Below are 16389 nucleotides of genomic sequence, written 5' to 3'. Positions count from 1 at the left end.
GCGCGCCGCGGAGCCCGGCGCGGGCGTCGCCGCCGCCGCGCTCGCCCTCGACGCCGGGCTCTACGGCGTCGCCTACGCCGTCGGCGCCGCGCTGGCCGTCGGCGCGCTCCTAGACGCCGCGGCGGTCGCGGCGCACGTCGGCCGCGGCGTGGCAATCGACCGCCGGTTCGGGACGTCCCGACCAAACTTTGAAATGCTCTAGCTCGGTCACATCGAAGTCGATTCGGCTGATGTTTGGACGGATCGATCGCTCTCGTCGAGTTCTCGAAGCACAGCGGAAAGTGCTCGCGTCAAAACATGCGATGACGCGCGCATGGAAGTCGGGTTGGAGACGTGATGTCCGCGCAGGTCGGCCACAAGCGGCTCTACCTCGGCGCGACGGCGCCGGGCGAGGCGAGCCCGCTCCGGGGCCACCGCCACGTCGCCTGGGCGCTGACGCTCAAGTCGGGCTTCGCGAACTTCGCCGGCCTGGGCGCGTGCCGCTTCGTCTACGAGGCCGTCGCGGCGACGCTCCGCGCCGCGGGCGCGGCCGTCGGCCCGGGCCTCCGGCTCCTGCCGGACCCCATCGCCGTGACGGCGTCGCCGGAGTACGACGCCCTCGCCTACGGCGGCGACGTCCACTACAGCGGCATCGTCTACGGCCACGACTTCAGCCGCGCGCCGCGCCGAAATCGACCGCCGGGGGGCCCCCGCCGGACTTCGAGACTCGCGAGCTCGGTCGCGTCGACGTCGATTCGGCCGATGTCTGGACGAGTCGTCCTCTCTCGTCGAGTGCGCGAAGGACGGCCGAAGCGTCTGATCCCAACCGTCCGACGACGCGCGCGTCGAAGACGCGATTCCCGCGCAGGCCGCATGCGCTTCGAGGTCAAGCGGACGTCGATCGGCGACGGGTTCCGCGGCGCCGACGGCGTCGCGCAGATCCTGCCGGGCACGCAGGTGCCCCCGGGCACGACGCTCCGGCCGCCGGGGCCCAACGTCGTCTTCGAGGGCCTCCTGGACCGGCCGGGCACCGCCTGGGCGGGCAACATCGCCGCGCCGTGCGCGCCGGACGCGGCGCCGCGGCGCAAGGCGAGCGGCGACAGGGACCCGGACTGGGGCTCGCGCCCGTCGCGGGGGGATACGCTCGAGTGAGGTTTTAAAGTGCCCGAGGACCTCGGCCGGCGCCGGCGGCCGCGCGGCCGGACCCGACGCCCCCGGCGACCCTCCCCCCCTCCTGCTCCGGACGAGGCGGCTCTAGCGCGGGGCGGGGGCGTGGGGCGGGCCCCGCGGTCCCCTAGGCGGGCTGGGGCGTGTCGGCCGTGACGACCGTCGCCGTCTGCTTGCCCGGCCGCGCGGCGGGCCCCGAGGACGCGCCGTCGAAGAGCGAGTCGTCGAAGTCGCCGCTGTTGTCGTCGCCGTCGATCTCCTTGCGCAGGGCCGCGTCGATGAGCATGCCGCGGTGGTCGATGAAGCCCGCCTTGATGGCCTTGGCGCGGCCCGTGACGCCGCCCGTCTTCGCGGCGGTGAGGATGACGTCGAAGACGCCGTTCGCGTGGATCGACGACATGTTGCCGCCCGTGCGCGTGTAGAAGGGCACCTTGGGCGCCTTGCCCAGCGTCGACACGGAGTGCTGCAGGTCCTCCTTGCACCGGGGGATGCCGCGCTGGAGGTACGGGTTTTTCCAGGGGTCGTAGAACTCGGAGCCCTCGTTGATGCCGCGCTGGTAGGGCTCGTCGTGGACGCGCTGGCCCGTGCGCAGGTCCGCGGCGCCGATGAAGCCCACGCGCTCCAGCTTGGCCTCCATGCGCGCGGCGAGGAGCGGCGCGTCGTACGGCGACGACGCCTGGAGCGACCGCGGGTTCGGCTCGCGGCCGACGTCGACGCGGCGCGTGCCGTTGAGGTCGCGCGCGAGGCGCGGCCGCGCGTAGTCCCGCAGGAGCAGCAGGTCCTTGACGCCGTTCGTGAGGTGCGTCTCCACGGGGATGCCCAGCGCGCTCGGCGGGTGGTCGACGTCGTAGGGGCTGTTGTAGACGCCGGGCACGGACTTGGTGCTCACGAGGTGGTGCAGGTGCTCCACGACGCGCTTGAAGGCGGCCTCGCGCTCCCGCTCCGCGGCCTCCGCCTCCGCCAGCACCTGCTCGCGCCGCGCGGCCTCGAGCGTCTCCCGGAGCTCCTCGCCGCGCCGGACGACGCTCGAGATGTAGGCCTTGCGCGCGTTGAAGTCGTGGCGGTAGCGCCGGCTGTAGTAGCCCCGGAAGGTCCGCTGGCACAGGATGGCGTGGTAGTGGAAGACCGCGAGCTCCTCGCGGTCCGCGCGCGCCGTGGCCAGCGCGCCGTGGCGGAGCCGGCCGAGGTGGCCCCGGAAGACGCGCTCGATCGAGATGCAGGCCAGGCGCATGACCGTCACCCAGGCGCGGACGCGCTGGCCGCGCCAGAGCTTCTGGATGCGCACGCAGGACTCGCGCTCCTCGTCGCGCGTGAGCTCCGCGGCGTCCTGGAGGGAGCGCCAGGCCTCCATCGTCGACGACCGCCGCGACCAGAGCACGGCGAAGGCCTCCGCCATGGTCCTACGGCGGCGGCCCAGTCCCCGAGCGCCGGCCGGCCAAGAGGGAGTCGGCGGCGGGCAGCCCGCGCGCGGAGGCCGGCCCCACCTCGTTACGCCTCGGCCTTTCTCGCTCCCGGATCGATATCTGCAAGTTGAAGGCCAAGCTGAAGCGAGATCTAGGCATATGTTGAAGTGAGTATCTAGTGAGTGAAGTGCGTTGAAGCGGAGCTGCCATCGGCGCCCGCGCCCGTGCTCGTGCACCGACGACCATGCGTCGCGCCCTCTGCGTGCTCGCCGTCGTCGCGCCGGGAACCGCCTTCGCGCCGCGCGCGTCGCCGCCGCCGCGGCTCCGGCCCGCGCGGCTGGCGCCCGCCGACGCGCTCGCCGCCGCGGCGCCCGCCGTCGACCTGCCGTCGACGCTCGCCGTCGCCGCGGCGAGCGACGCCTTCGCCGCCACGGCCGACGCGCTCGCCGCCGCGGCGCCCGCCGTCGACCTGCCGTCGACGCTCGCCGTCGCCGCGGCGAGCGACGCCTTCGCCGCCACGGCCGACGAGCTCGCCGGGTCGCTCTTCGGCTTCTCGCTCCTGCCCTGGCTCGCCATGCTCTACTGGTTGAAGCACCCAAAGTCCGGGGCGCCCGAGGGCGTGACCTTTGGCCTCACGTACCTCCTCGCGTTCGTCTTCGGGTCCATCCCGGCGGCCATCGGCGCGGGCGCGCTCTACGGCGCGTCGCTCGCGGACGCGGACTGGCTCCACGGCGCCGCGGAGAGCCTGCTGGCGGCGACGAACTGCGTCGTCGTTTTGGGGTTCCGCGACGCGCTCGCCGGGACTGGCTCCGCGGCGCGGCTCCGGGCCGCGGGCGGCGCCTGGGCCGGCGTCGCCGCGGCGACGGCGCTCGCGGTCGCGTGCGGCGGCGACGTCGCCGCGAGCCAGCACGCCGCGTGGCTCGGCGGCGTCGGCAACCTGCCCCTCGATGTGGCGGAGCCACCGAACGCGCTGTCCGCGCCGACCTGGGCGATCCACACGAGCTCCCTCGTCGAGTGGCTCGTCGCCATGGGCCTCGCGTGGCGCTACGCCGAGGCGTCGGCGACGCCCGCGTGGCGCGGCGTGACCTGGGGCATGCTCCCGCTGCACACGTCGGGCATCGTCGCGTGCTGCTACCACCTCTTCTACAACGCGCCGGACCTGGCCTGGTGCGTCGCGCTGCAGGCGGGCTGCACGTGCCTCGGGAACACGACGCTCGCCTTCGCGTGCTACCGCCTCGCGGCGTCGCGGGGCTGGACCTGGGCCGACGGCGGGGCGGACGCGGCGGCCGCGTGGGCCGCGCTCGCGGGCGGCGGCGGCGGCGGCGGCGGCGGCCCGGAGGCCGCGGGGGCCGCGGCGGCGGCGGGGCCGGCGGCGGCGCCGGCGGGCGGCGCCGGCGCGGCGCTCCTCGGCTGGGAGGACCTCGGCGACGCGTGGGCCGGCGACGGCGACGGCGCGTTCCTCGGGAAGCTCGCCGCGCTGAGCCTCGCGCTGGCCTACGCGGCCAAGTACGGCCCGCCGCTCGTCGTGTCGAGCGACGCCGCGGCCTCCTGGGCGGCGCAGCCGCCGGCGGTCCACTCCGCGGCGGCCGCGGCCGTCATCGTCGTGCCCACGCTCCTCAACGTCGCCAAGTGGCGGCAGCGGAGCGTGGATGGGGCCGACTTCGCGGGCGACTTCTAGCGGGCGCCGCCTTACGGGGATCCTAGTAGCCCTCGACGAGCTTGGTGACGTAGGGCACGACGTCCTCGATCTTGAGGCGGACCTGGTCCGTCGTGTCGCGGTCGCGGACCGTGACGGCGCCGTCGTCGAGGCTGTCGAAGTCGACGGTGACGCAGAGGGGCGTGCGATCTCGTCCTGGCGGCGGTAGCGGCGGCCGATGTTGCCCGCGGCGTCGAGCTGGCAGTTGTACCGCTTCTTGAGGTCGCCGTAGAGGGCCGCGGCGATGTCGTTGATGCCCGCGTCCTTCTTCACGAGGGGCAGGATCGCGACCTTGACCGGCGCCATGGCCGGGTGGAACTTGAGGACGCTGCGCTTCTCGCCGTTGACCTCGTCCTCCTCGAAGGCCGAGCAGACGACGGCGAGGAAGAGGCGGTCGACGCCGATGGACGGCTTGATGACCTGCGGCAGGTACTTCTCCTTGGTCCCGTCGTCGAAGTACTCGAGCGACTTGCCCGACGCGTCCGTGTGCTGCTTGAGGTCGAAGGAGCCGCGCGCGGCGATGCCCTGGAGCTCCTGCTCGCCGAAGGGGAAGCGGAACGTGATGTCGGTGCACGCGAGCGCGTAGTGCGCGAGCTTGTCGTGGACCTCGAAGCCCAGCAGCTCCTCGCGCAGCCCGCAGGCCTCGACGAGCCAGGCCCGGCAGTCGTCGATCCACCGCGCGTGCGCCGCGCGCCACGCGTCGTCGCCCGGCGGCAGGAAGTACTCGATCTCCATCTGCTCGAACTCGCGGCTGCGGAAGATGAAGTTGCGCGGCGTGATCTCGTTGCGGAAGGCCTTGCCGATCTGGCCGATGCCGTAGGGCAGCTTGAAGCCGCGCGCCGTCGACGCGACGTTCTTGAAGTTGACGAAGATGCCCTGCGCCGTCTCCGGCCGGAGGTACGCGGCGGCGGAGTTGTCCTCGGCGGCGCCGACGGACGTCTGGAACATGAGGTTGAAGTCGCGCGGCGCCGTGAGGTCGCCGGGCCGGTCCGGCGCGTCCGGCGGCGGGATCCGCGGCCGGTCCTCGTCCGCCGCGTCCTCGAGGCACTTGAGGACGAGGGGCCGCGACAGCGTCTTCCCCGCCTTCTTCGCGAGCTTCTTGCCCGCCCTGTAGGCGTCGCCCTCCGCGTCCTCGCTCTCGAAGACCGTCACGCAGCCGAGCGACGACCCGTCGTCGCACGCGAGCTCCGCGTAGAAGAGCTGGTCCGCCCGATACCGCTTCTTCGTCGTCTTGTCGTCGACCATGGGGTCCGAGAAGCCGCCGACGTGGCCGCTCGCCTCCCAGATCCTGGGCGACGCGATGATGGACCTGGGCAGGAAAAGGGTGCGAAATTCCCAACTTCAAAGGCTCCTATCTCGGCGCGCGCGCGGAACACTCATGTTGAAGCGAACTTGAATCACTCTTTTCCTGCCCTGTGATGGACGAGTCGACGCCGCAGACGTCGTCGCGCGCGCGGACCATGTCGCGCCACCAGCGCTCCTTGATGTTGCGCTTGAGCTCGGACCCGAGCGGGCCGTAGTCGTAGAAGCCGTTGAAGCCGTTGTAGATCTCCGACGAGCCGAAGACGAAGCCCCGCTTCTTGCAGAGGCTCACGACCTCCTCCATCTTGGGCACGACGTAGGCGCTCGGCGCCGGGGCCGGCGCCGTCTCCGCCTCCGGCGCGACCGTGGCGCCGCGACCGCACAGCGACCGCGCGCGCCCGCCGACGCGCTGGAGGGCGCGCGCCGAGGCGAGCGAGAGCAGGACCGTCATCGCGCGCATACTGCAGTACTGACTCCGTCCGAAGAGCGCAAGCAAGGCCGAAGCTTCAATCGAGGGCAGCGATGATGTTGCTGCTGGCACCAGGCTGCGGCCGCCCATCAGTGAGCCTTCAGTGAAGCGATCAACGTACATCTAGGTGCACCTAGATTAATAATTTAATATTAATCGATCATTCTGGGCCCGGATTCATTAGTCCTCCGTAGAGGCTGTGCGTCGACCGCGCGCGAAAAAAAAATCCAGGCAATCAGAATCTGCCACAGTGAGTTTTGATCGCTTCACTGCGCCGCCCATGGCCCGCAAGTTCGCCCGCGCGTCCCTGGCAGGCGAGGCGAGTTCATCGTGCATCGGTGTTGCCGTCGGGCGGCCTGATTTACGAGTCCGCGGCCGCTCGCGGCCGCCCCTGGCCCGCGCGTCCCTCGCAGGCGAGGACCTAGGCCGCCGCGCCCCCTTAGCCGTAGCGCGCGCCCGCGCCGGCGAACCAGTCCTCCTTCGCGTCGGCCGTGCGGACGACGGTCGTCTTCGCGGCGGTGTACTCGCGCTGCGCGTCGCGGCCGTTCTCGCGGCCGACGCCGGACTTGCCGAAGCCGCCCCAGGGCGCGTCGGGCGCGTTGCGGTGGTGCGCGTTGACCCAGACGACGCCGCTCCGCAGGCCCCGGGCGACGCGGTGCGCGCGGCGCACGTCGCGCGTCCAGACGCCCGCGCCGAGGCCGTGCGCGTTCGCGTTCGCGAGGCGCACCGCGTCGGCCTCGTCGTCGAAGGCCGCCAGCGCGACGACGGGCGCGAAGCACTCTTCCTGGAAGCAGGCCATGGCCGGCGTCGCGTCGGCCAAAATCGTCGGCGCGTAGAAGTGGCCGCCCGCGAGCGCGCCGGGGAGCGCGGGCGCGTAGCCGCCTGGGCAGGACAAGAGAGATTCAACGTCGCTTCAACGTGAGTGTTCCGCGCGCGCGCGTTCCGGAAAAAGCATCCACGCTTCGAGACCGTTCCGAGAGATGATCGCTCGTCCAAAAATCAGCCGAAACGAGTGAAAAACGGCCGAGATATGAGCCTTTGAAGTTGGGAATTTCGCTCTCTTGTGCTGCCCTGGTAGCCGCCCGCGACGACGCGCGCGCCCGCGGCCTCGGCCGCGGCGACGTGGGCGACGGCGCCGTCGAGGCTTTTCCGGGACACGAGGGGCCCGATGGCCGTCGACGCGTCGAAGGGGTCGCCGACCGCGAGCGACGCCGCCTTCCGCGCGAACTTCTCCGCGAACTCGTCGGCGACGCTCCGCTGCACGAGCACGCGCTTCGCCGACACGCAGGTCTGGCCCGACGCCACGAAGGCCGCGAAGGCCGCGCCGTCGACGGCCTCGTCGACGTCCGCGTCGTCGAAGACGAGCACGGGCGCGTGGCCGCCGAGCTCCGCGGTGTACGAGATCCCCCGCGCGCCCGCGGCGCCGCCGACGGCCGCGCCGCCGGCGGGCCCGCCCGTGAAGTCGACGCGGGCGACGCTCTCGTGGCGCGCCAGCGGGAGCGCCGCGTCGGGCCCGAGGCCCGGCACGACGTTCGCGACGCCGGGCGGCGCGCCCGCGTCGGCGAGGAGCCGCGCGAGGACCACGACGGCGCCCGGCGCGGCCTCGGGCGCCTTGACGACGGCGACGTTGCCCGTCGCGAGGCAGGGCGCGAGCTTCTTCGCCGCGATGAGGAGCGGGTGGTTGAACGGCGTCACGAGCCCGCAGACGCCGAGCGGCGCGCGCTCGACGTAGCAGAGGTGGTCCCCGTCGCCCCCGAAGGGCGGCACGCTTCCCTCGCTCGTCTCCGCCAGGGACGCGTGGTACTCGAGCCACTCGGGCACGCGCCCGAGCTGCGCGACGTACTCGCGCGCGGGCCGGCCCGTGTGCAGCGTCTCGAGGTCGACGATATCCGGCAGGTCGCGGCGGAGCAGGTCCGCCGCCCGCCGCAGCACGCGGCCCCGGCCGATGGCGCCGAGGTCCCGCCAGCCGGGGAAGGCCGCCGCGCTCGACGCCACGGCGGCGTCGATCGTCGCGGCGTCGCCGGCGGCGCAGCTCCCGACGACGCGGCCCGTCGCCGGGTTCTCGAGGGGCAGCGTCGCGCCGCCGACGGCCTCGGCGTCGGCGTTGTCGATCCAGCACGGCCAGTGCGCGCCCGTGGCCGTGGACGCCGCGAGCGTCGACGCGCGGCGGGCGCCGGTAGCAGCAGCGCGGAACATCATCATGTGATCGCCTAATTTCCACTGCGGGGTGCAAGTTGAAGGGAAATGACCGCGTTGCGGAAACTCCGGCGGGAGGTACTTCGGCTTCTCGACTCCCCCGCCCGGGCCGGTGGGCGAAGCGGGAACTGCAGAGCCACGCCGGGGAAGAGGACGCCGGTGGCGTGTGGCGCGGCCGCGCGGCGCGGCGGCCGGTTGCCCTGTGCATGAAGAAAAATTGGGCGGAAAATTTCCGGACAGTCACGGTTATCCATCCCAAGCTGTTTCAGCTGCGTAACTATAATGGCGCGGTCCAAATTTGCTGTGCTTCCGCTACTGTAATTCGGACACCGAAAGTAACCGTGACTTAATGAATGCAAGTCACATGCCAGTGCGAAAAGTGCAAGGAGTTGGTACCTGACGAGTACACGGTCGCTTGTGACGTGTGCAAACAGTAAAGGAAACACCACGACTCAATTGCGTGTCTGTCATGCATAGGAAACTATGGCGAGAAGTTCATCCAGGACGACATTAGTTGGACAAACGAGTGGATAAAATTAGGCGGCGGGGGCGCGGCCCTTGGCCGGGTCGAGAGCGTCGAGCGCGTAGTCGCGAAGCTCTGCGTCCGACAGCTCCGTGCCCGTGGCGATCTTGTGCTGGTTCGCGAGCACCTTGAGGCGGAGCTGGGTCGTGCGCAGGCCGCCGTGGGCGTTGGCCGACAGGAGGACAGGCACGTCGCTCATCGAACCCCGGGCGGGGCCTTGGAAGCAGGCTCCGAGCGGTCGTCGAGCCCGCAAAAATCGACGCGTCGTCTCGCGTGCTGCCTTCGGCGGCTCCCGACCCGGTCCGCGAACCGACGCCCGCGCCGGCGAGAGGCCCGCGCGCGCCGCGCCCTCGCGCCGCGCCGCCGCCCGCCGCGCGACCCCGCCGCCGCGTCCGTTCCGGCGCCATGAAGGTGCTCCACGTCGCCATCATGCGCTTCACGCGGGACACGCCCGAGCCCGTGGTCCTCTGCCAGGAGGCGGACCTGAGCTCCTTCGGCTTCTTCGAGAAGTCGACGGTCAAGCAGATGCTCCAGTTTTTCTCCAAGACCGTCGTGAGCCGCGTCAAGGCGGGCCAGCGCATCACGATCGAGCAGGAGCAGATGAAGGAGTACCAGGTCCACTGCTTCGTCAACTCCGAGGGCCTGGCCGCGACGACGACCTGCGACAAGGAGTACCCGGCGCGCGCGGCCTTCAACATGCTCGGCCAGCTCATGGAGCAGTTCGGCGCCGCGTGCCCCGGGTGGCAGGCCGAGGCGCGCGCCGAGGCGTGCGAGTTCCCCGCGCTCGCGGACGCGCTGAAGCGCGCCCAGGACCCGGCGGCCTTCGACAAGATCATCAAGATCCAGAACGACCTCGACGACACGACGGCCGTCCTCCACCAGACCATCGACAACCTCCTCGAGCGCGGCGAGAAGCTCGACAACCTCGTCGAGCGGAGCGACGACCTGTCGAAGCAGTCGAAGATGTTCTACAAGCAGGCCCGGAAGACGAACTCCTGCTGCGTCATCTCCTAGGGGGGGACCCGTAATCCATAGGGAGCGCCGCCGCCCGCCCGGCCCGGGGCGCGCGCGGCCGGCCGGCGCTCGGCGCGACCGCGCGCCCCTCGCCTCGAGCTCGCGGACCCGCGCGACGGGGGCGCGGATGCCCCCGGCGAGCGACCCACGCCCTCCCCTCGGGCCGGACCCGGAAACTCGGACGCCCCTCGCGCGCGCGCGACGTCGGCCCTTACGCCGTGTCCGGCTTCTCCCAGACGGACTCGCCCGTCTGGTAGTGGACGTAGTAGGGCAGGCCGCTCGCCTCGTCGAAGAACTCCTCCCACTCCGCGCGGCCGTCGTTCGCCGCGGCGAGCGCGGCGCGCATCTCCGCCTCCTCCTCGCGGGCGACGGCCTCGGCCATGGTGAGCACCTCCTCGGGCTCCTTGGCCGCCTCGAGCTCCGCGAGGCGCGCGAGCGCGGCCTGCGCCGCGGCCTCCGCGGCCCGCTGGTCCTCGAGGAGCGCCGTGGCGAGCTGGTACGCGTTGCGCCGCCCGGCGAAGCCGCGGAAGACGCGCTGGACGAGCCCGCAGGAGCGCGCCGTGGCGCGGTACGACCGGCGCCGGGGCGCCATGAGCAGGTACCGCGCGAGGCGCGTCGCCATGCGGTGCCGGAAGGTCGCGGCGAAGGCGAGCTGGCCGGCGACGACGGCGCCGTGCCTGGCGTAGAACGCCGCGGGCGCCTCGCCGTGCTTCGTGCACGGCGCCGTCGCGTCGACGCCGAGGCGCACGAGCGCCTCGAGGCACCGGACCTTGCCGTGGTACGCCGCGTAGAAGGCCGGCGTCGCGTAGGCGTCGTCGCCCTCGCCGTCGCACATCTTCGCGAGGTCGCAGCCCCGCCGCGCGAGCGCGTCGAGCACCGCGGGCCGGTCGTAGGTCACGGCGAGGTACGCCGCCGTGAGCCCGAACTCCGGGTCGGGCCGGTCCAGGCCCTCGGGCAGGTGGCCGCAGTCGAGGAGCGCGTCGAGCAGCTCGACGTCGCCGTTCTCGATGAGCTCGGGCACGGTCTCGTGGTTCGTCGTGTGGAGCTCGGGGCGCTCGTAGACGAACGTCCCCGTCGCCGCGTCCCAGGGCGGCGTCCGCTTCCCCCACCGGGCCTGGGGCCGGATGCACTTGTGCATCCGGCTGAGGTCGTCGAGCGCCGCGGCCTCGACGAAGGCGTCCGTGCCGTCGTCGCCGAAGAAGCCCACGTAGGACGCGCACGGCGCCGGCTCCGGCTCCGGCAGCGCGTCGAGGTACCGCCGCGCGTCGTCCGCCGCCTCGCCCGCGGCGCGCGCCGTGTCGTCCTCGAAGACGTAGAGGCGCTCCGCGTCGGCCAGGCCGAAGTGCGGGATCGCGCCGCCGCAGTCGTTCTCGCTCCAGGGGCCGACCGTGACGGGCTCCGGCTCCTTGTCCTCCTCCTTCACGGGCCGCTTCGACGCGCGCGTCTGCCGCGCGGTCTCGCGCGCCGCGCGCCGCTCCTTGGCGGCGATCTGGGCCTTCGTGAGGCCCTCGTTCTCGTCCTTGGCGTCCGCCTTGGCGCCGTCGTCGGCGCCGGACGCGGACTGGCCCATGCGCTCGGCGAAGGCCGCGGCCTTGGCCTTGTTCGAGTCGTCCGGCGGCGCCTTGCCGTCGTCCGCCATGGCTGCCGCGGCGTCTCACGGCGCGCCGCGGCGCGCTGGCTCGGCGCGCTGGCTCGGCGGCCGAAGCGGCAGGCTGGAGGGCGGCCGAAGCGGCAGGCTGGAAGGCGGCCGAAGCGGCAGGCTGGAAGGCGGCCGAAGCGGCGGCCCGGCGCTCCAAGCTGCGTTTCACGGCGCGCCGCGGCGCGCGGGTTCGCTCGTCGGCGCGCTGGAAGGCGGCCGAAGCGGCAGCCCAGCGCTCCCGGGCTGAGGCCCTCGGCCGACGCTGCCCGTCAACACATCGTCAACATCGCTAATCGGCCAAAACGAGAGGTGGACGCGTGGCCTCGTCGATTCACACCGCGCCGCGTCCATGTTCCGCGTCGCCCTCGTCGCGCTGGCCGCGGCCGTGGCCCGGGCGGGCCACAACGACATGTTCAGCTGCCGCGGCAAGGGCAATTGCGACGTCACGGAGTTCAGCGAGGCCAACTGGGCGGCGAAGCTCGGCGAGGAGCCCCACTTCGTCATGTTCTACGCGCCCTGGTGCGGCCACTGCAAGCAGCTCGCGCCGAAGATGAAGGTCGCCGCGAAGAAGCTCAAGGGCAGCGGCGTGGGCATCGGCGCGGTCGACGTCGAGCCGAACTCGGGCATCCAGGCCATGTTCCCCGACATCCGCGGCTTCCCCTCGCTCAAGTACGTGCGCTCGGGCAAGAACAGCGCGAAGACGGCCATCGACTACAACGGCCCGCGCGAGGCCGACGACATCGAGCGCTGGACGAAGGAGCAGTTCAAGAAGTACGGCGGCGCGCTCGCGGAGCCCGTCGAGCCCAAGGGCTGGAAGGACCTCTACACGTTCTACGGCCGCGCGGCCCTCGACGACAAGCCCGTGCTCTTCCTCGTGGGGAGCGAGTCCGAGGCGCCGTCGTGGTACGGCAAGCTCCACGCGGGGCTGAAGGCGAAGGACGCCGGGGCCGCGGAGTCGCCCGAGAAGGAGACGGTCCGCCTGCTCAAGGAGGCCAAGGCCGCGTCGAAGCATCGCGACGTCAAGGAGGGCATCGACGACCTGTTGGAGACCATCGCCAACGCGGAGCAGGCGGCCAAGTCCAAGGGCAAGCCCCTCTTCTCCGCGGCCTACGGCTTCGACGGCGACACGCGCGAGGCCTTCAACAGCTCGGGCCTCGGTGCCGGCGCCTACAACCTCTTCGTCGCCGCCGTGGACCGCAAGAACCTGGGCAAGTCCCTCGTGGCGCCCTACGCGGGCAACCCCATCGTCGCGAAGCGCAAGAAGGTCGACGACGTCGCGGCCGTCGAGGCGTTCGCGCGCGAGGCCGCGGCGGCCGCCGCGGCCGTCGCGACCTTCAAGGACGCCTACGGGGCCGCCGCGGAGCTGCCCGACTTCCCCAAGCCCGCGTCCGTGCTCGCCGCCGAGGAGCGCGCCGCGAAGAAGAAGGCCAAGGCGTCGGCCGTCGCGTCCATCGCGTCCGAGGCGGACCTCGACGCGGAGTGCTACGGCGCGCCGTCGACGAAGACCTGCGTCGTCGGCGTCGGCGCGGCGGCCGAGGACCTCGCGCCCCTCGCCGCCAAGTTCGCCCGCGAGGGCTTCCAGTTCGCGAGCATGGCCGCGGACGCGCCCGTCGCGGCCGCGCTCCTCGGCGACGACGCGGGCGCGCCGCCCGCGCTCGTCGTCGTCAAGGGCGGCAAGCGGCCCCGCGCGGCGCGCGCGTTCGGCGTGGACGCCTTCGCGGGGCTCCTGGACAGCGTCGTCGGCGGCGGCGCGACCTTCGCCAAGTTCAAGGACGGGCTCCCGCAGTGGCCCGCGGACGCCGCGGCGGAGGAGGCCGCGGCGGAGGAGGAGGAGGGCGACGAGTACGACCTCTAGGGGGTGTTTTAATGCGGCAATTGCGAGTTGGCTACGTTAACTCGAGGGGGTCCGGCGACGGCTGGGGTGGAGAAGGCCGCGGAGGTCGAGAAGAAGTGCGTCGAGGGCCAACAAGGGGGGCGGCGCGGCGACTTGAGCTTCAAAGAATTTGTGAGTTCAACTTCGGCCTTGGACCCTCTTGAACTCGCCAGGTGGTGCGCAAACTTAGTTGGCGCCGCCTGAGTAAGAGCACTGTCCTGCCAAACCGGTGGTGTCAAAGAGCAAACAGCTCCTCCACAATCACAAGCACCTCCAACCCCTCGCCACCGCATCCCATCACCATGACCGACACCGTCAGCGACATGCCCAAGCGCACCTGGAAGCGCACGCGCCGCGGCGGCCGCGGCCGCATCCGCCGGCGCGGCAAGGCGACGGAAACGGCTGTCCACGCCTGGCAGCAGGACGTCTGCGACCTCAGCGACCACCACGACCTCCACACCCCGCGCTCGTCCCCGTCCTACGTCCTCCTCCCCACCGCCGTCAACTGCGGCGCGGGCCGCCCGCGATCGGTTCGAACGCAAGACGTCCTGTTCCCGTCGCCCGGCGGCGTCGCCGAGCTCCGCTGGCCCTACGCGGCCTCCGCCGACGGCGACGACAGCGACGACGAGTCCGTCTGCTCGCGCATGACGGCCACGTCCTACGCGTCGTCGTCCGCGAGCACCTCGGGCGCCAGCTCGTGTTCTGGCGGCGCCACCTCGGCCGCGTCGCGCTGGTTCTCCCCGAGCGCGCGGCCGAGCTTCGACGGCGACGCCTGGGCGACGCCCTTCGACGAGAAGTCCATCCGCCCCATCGCGGCGCTCGCCGCGTGCCGCGCCGCGCCTCCTCGCGTCGCGGTCGTCGAGGACGACGACGTCGACATCGCCGCGTGCCAGACGGCGCTCCTCGAGCTCCTCGAGGGCGACGCCGCCGTCGTCTCCGAGTCCGAGGACGACGACGACGCGTCCGTCGACGCGCGGGCCGGCGACGAGGCCGCGGCCGCGGCCGACCGCCTCCTCGCGGAGAAGGCCGTCGCCCGCGCGCGCCACGACGCGCGGCGCCGCCGCAACGAGCGCAAGCAGAAGAACCGCGCGGACCGCGCGGCGGCCCTGCCGTCCTCGGACCTCGCCTTCGAGGCGGCCCTCGCGGAGCACGCGGCGATCATCGCCGCGTAGCCGCCCGCGGGGACCTCGTAAAAAACGATCCATCCCATCCTAGATGACGACGGGCGAGCGCGCGGGGGGAGGAGGTCGCTCAACCTCGGGGTCGTGGCGGCGCGCGCGGCGAACCGACGCCGCGGCCGCGCGCGCGACGTCCGGCCCAAGAACGGAGCCACTCGTTTTCCGGGGTGATGTTTCTGAGGTGGTCGCGTTTGAAGTCCATTCAGCGAGACTCGTCACTGAGATAAAAGCACGGCAAACATTAAGTATCCTCGCAGGGCTTCCCCGCAGCGCTATCAGAGGCGCTCTCTGTTGGGGCTGCTCTCCCCGACGTCGCCGGCCGCGCTCCGTCGCGCCCCGGTCGCGCCGCGGTCAGCCGGTGCTGCGAGGCGCCGCGACCGCGAAGGTCCCCGCCGCGGTCGCCGCCGCCGCGGCCCGCGCGCGGAGCCATGAACAGCACCCTCGAGTCGCGGCTGACGGCCCTGGGCATCATCAACGCCGAGACCTACGCCAAGAAGTTCGAGGAGGACGAGTGGGACTGGGACGGCCTCGTGTCCCTCAACGAGGACGCGCTCGACGGCCTCGTGCGCAAGGTGGGCATGAAGGAGGGCAGCGAGTTCAAGTTCAAGCAGTGCGTCAAGGAGGAGCGCGCGAAGCTCGGCGGCTCCGTCTTCAGCAGCAGCGCCCTGTCCGCGCCCCTCCTCGAGGACCAGACCTCCGGCGTGCGCGTCTCCGGCGCCGCCGCGCGCGAGTCCGACGGGGGCCGCGCGTTCGCCGAGGGCTGCCGCTGGCTCTACGGCTACGGCGAGGGCGTCAACTACCACGAGGCCGTCGCCTACCTGAAGCGCGGCGCGGAGCTCAAGCACCCCATGGCCGCGGCCCACCTCGCGAGCTGCCTCATGGAGGGCAAGGGCTGCCGCAACGCGGGCCGGTCCACGGAGCTCGAGGCGACGATGTGGGCGATGCGGTCCGTCGACTCGCTGGGCCTCCAGCACCTCGCCGACGCCGGCGACGCGTCGGCGAAATTGGCGCTGGGCCTCCTCCTCAACGCGGGCATCGGCCAGGAGATGAACCAGGGCGCGGCCCAGGGCAGCAAAAGAGAGCGACATGCCCAACTTCAAAGGCTCATATCTCGGCCGTTTTCCACTCGTTTCGGCTGATTTTTGGACGAGCGATCATCTCTCGGAACGGTCTCGAAGCGTAGATGCTTTTTCCGGAACGCGCGCGCGCGGAACACTCACATTGAAGCGACGTTGAATCACCCTTTTGCCCAGGCGCGGCCATCGCGCACTTCCGGAAGGCGGCGATGGCCGGCGACCCCGTCGCGATGAATTTGCTCGCGGGCATGATCGAGGAGGGCCACTGCGTCGTCGACGAGCAGGAGGCGACGGCGGCGGACTGGTACCGCAAGGCCGCCGAGGCCGGCGTCGTCCAGGCCCAGTCGAACTTCGGCCTCATGCTCATGAAGGGCAAGGGCGTCCCCAAGGACGAGCGCGCGGCCGTCGACTGGTTCGTCCGCGCGGCGGAGCAGGGCGACCCGGACGTCCAGAACTGGCTCGGCCTCTGCTACCAGGACGGCCGCTGCGGCGTCGCGCCCGACGACGCCGAGGCCGCGCGATGGTACACGGCGGCCGCCGAGTCCGGCGACCCGGACGCGATGTCGTGGCTCGGGACGCTCTACAAGGAGGGCCGCGGCGTGCCCAAGGACGACGCCCGCGCCCTCGAGTACTTCATGGCCGCGGCCAACGCGGGCTGCCAGTCCGCGCTCGACGAGCTCCGCAACCGCGGCCTCTCGCCCTAGTCGGACAAGACCCGGGGGGCGGCGCGCGCGCCGCCCCCGCCCCGGCGCCAGGACCCCAAACGCACCCGCCACCCGCCACCCCCCCCGCCGACGCCGACTAAGAGCCATCATCTAGAGCCGAGTCCGGCCGCGGAGGCGGCGGCCCGGGGGGGGGGGGGCGGGTCCCGGCC

General features: G+C 72.2%; 6 protein-coding genes across 6 annotated transcripts; 4 read left to right on the top strand and 2 right to left on the bottom strand.

Annotated features, from left to right (window-relative positions):
* Positions 1-3492: 3492 nt before the first annotated feature.
* Positions 3493-3786, top strand: AURANDRAFT_7066 (hypothetical protein; the record flags this gene model as incomplete). Its single annotated transcript, XM_009033877.1, has 1 exon — positions 3493-3786. A coding segment is annotated over one exon (294 nt), but the record flags the coding sequence as incomplete, so codon positions are not given.
* Positions 3787-4249: 463 nt separating this feature from the next.
* On the bottom strand, positions 4250-5851 carry AURANDRAFT_58606 (hypothetical protein; the record flags this gene model as incomplete). Its single annotated transcript, XM_009034243.1, has 4 exons — positions 4250-4358; positions 4379-5292; positions 5392-5554; positions 5670-5851. 4 exons carry the CDS (start codon positions 5849-5851, stop codon positions 4250-4252), a joined length of 1368 nt encoding a protein of 455 aa, XP_009032491.1.
* Positions 5852-6455: 604 nt separating this feature from the next.
* On the bottom strand, positions 6456-8215 carry ALD3 (hypothetical protein; the record flags this gene model as incomplete). Its single annotated transcript, XM_009034242.1, has 2 exons — positions 6456-6898; positions 7027-8215. 2 exons carry the CDS (start codon positions 8213-8215, stop codon positions 6456-6458), a joined length of 1632 nt encoding a protein of 543 aa, XP_009032490.1.
* A 925-nt stretch (positions 8216-9140) lies between these two features.
* Positions 9141-9749, top strand: AURANDRAFT_58604 (hypothetical protein; the record flags this gene model as incomplete). The annotated part of the gene is made up of 1 exon (XM_009034258.1): positions 9141-9749. One exon carries the CDS (start codon positions 9141-9143, stop codon positions 9747-9749), a length of 609 nt encoding a protein of 202 aa, XP_009032506.1.
* Positions 9750-11797: 2048 nt separating this feature from the next.
* AURANDRAFT_18669 (hypothetical protein) lies at positions 11798-12151 on the top strand (the record flags this gene model as incomplete). Its single annotated transcript, XM_009034259.1, has 1 exon — positions 11798-12151. A coding segment is annotated over one exon (354 nt), but the record flags the coding sequence as incomplete, so codon positions are not given.
* Positions 12152-15763: 3612 nt separating this feature from the next.
* On the top strand, positions 15764-16219 carry AURANDRAFT_18954 (hypothetical protein; the record flags this gene model as incomplete). Its single annotated transcript, XM_009034260.1, has 1 exon — positions 15764-16219. The coding sequence occupies one exon, from the start codon at positions 15764-15766 to the stop codon at positions 16217-16219; it is 456 nt and encodes a 151-aa protein (XP_009032508.1).
* Positions 16220-16389: the final 170 nt, after the last annotated feature.

The sequence above is a fragment of the Aureococcus anophagefferens genome (genome assembly GCF_000186865.1).
Source record: "Aureococcus anophagefferens unplaced genomic scaffold AURANscaffold_1, whole genome shotgun sequence".
NCBI lineage: Eukaryota > Pelagophyceae > Pelagomonadales > Pelagomonadaceae > Aureococcus > Aureococcus anophagefferens.
Note: the sequence above shows the minus strand (reverse complement) of the source record. Positions and strands in the feature narration are given on the sequence as shown.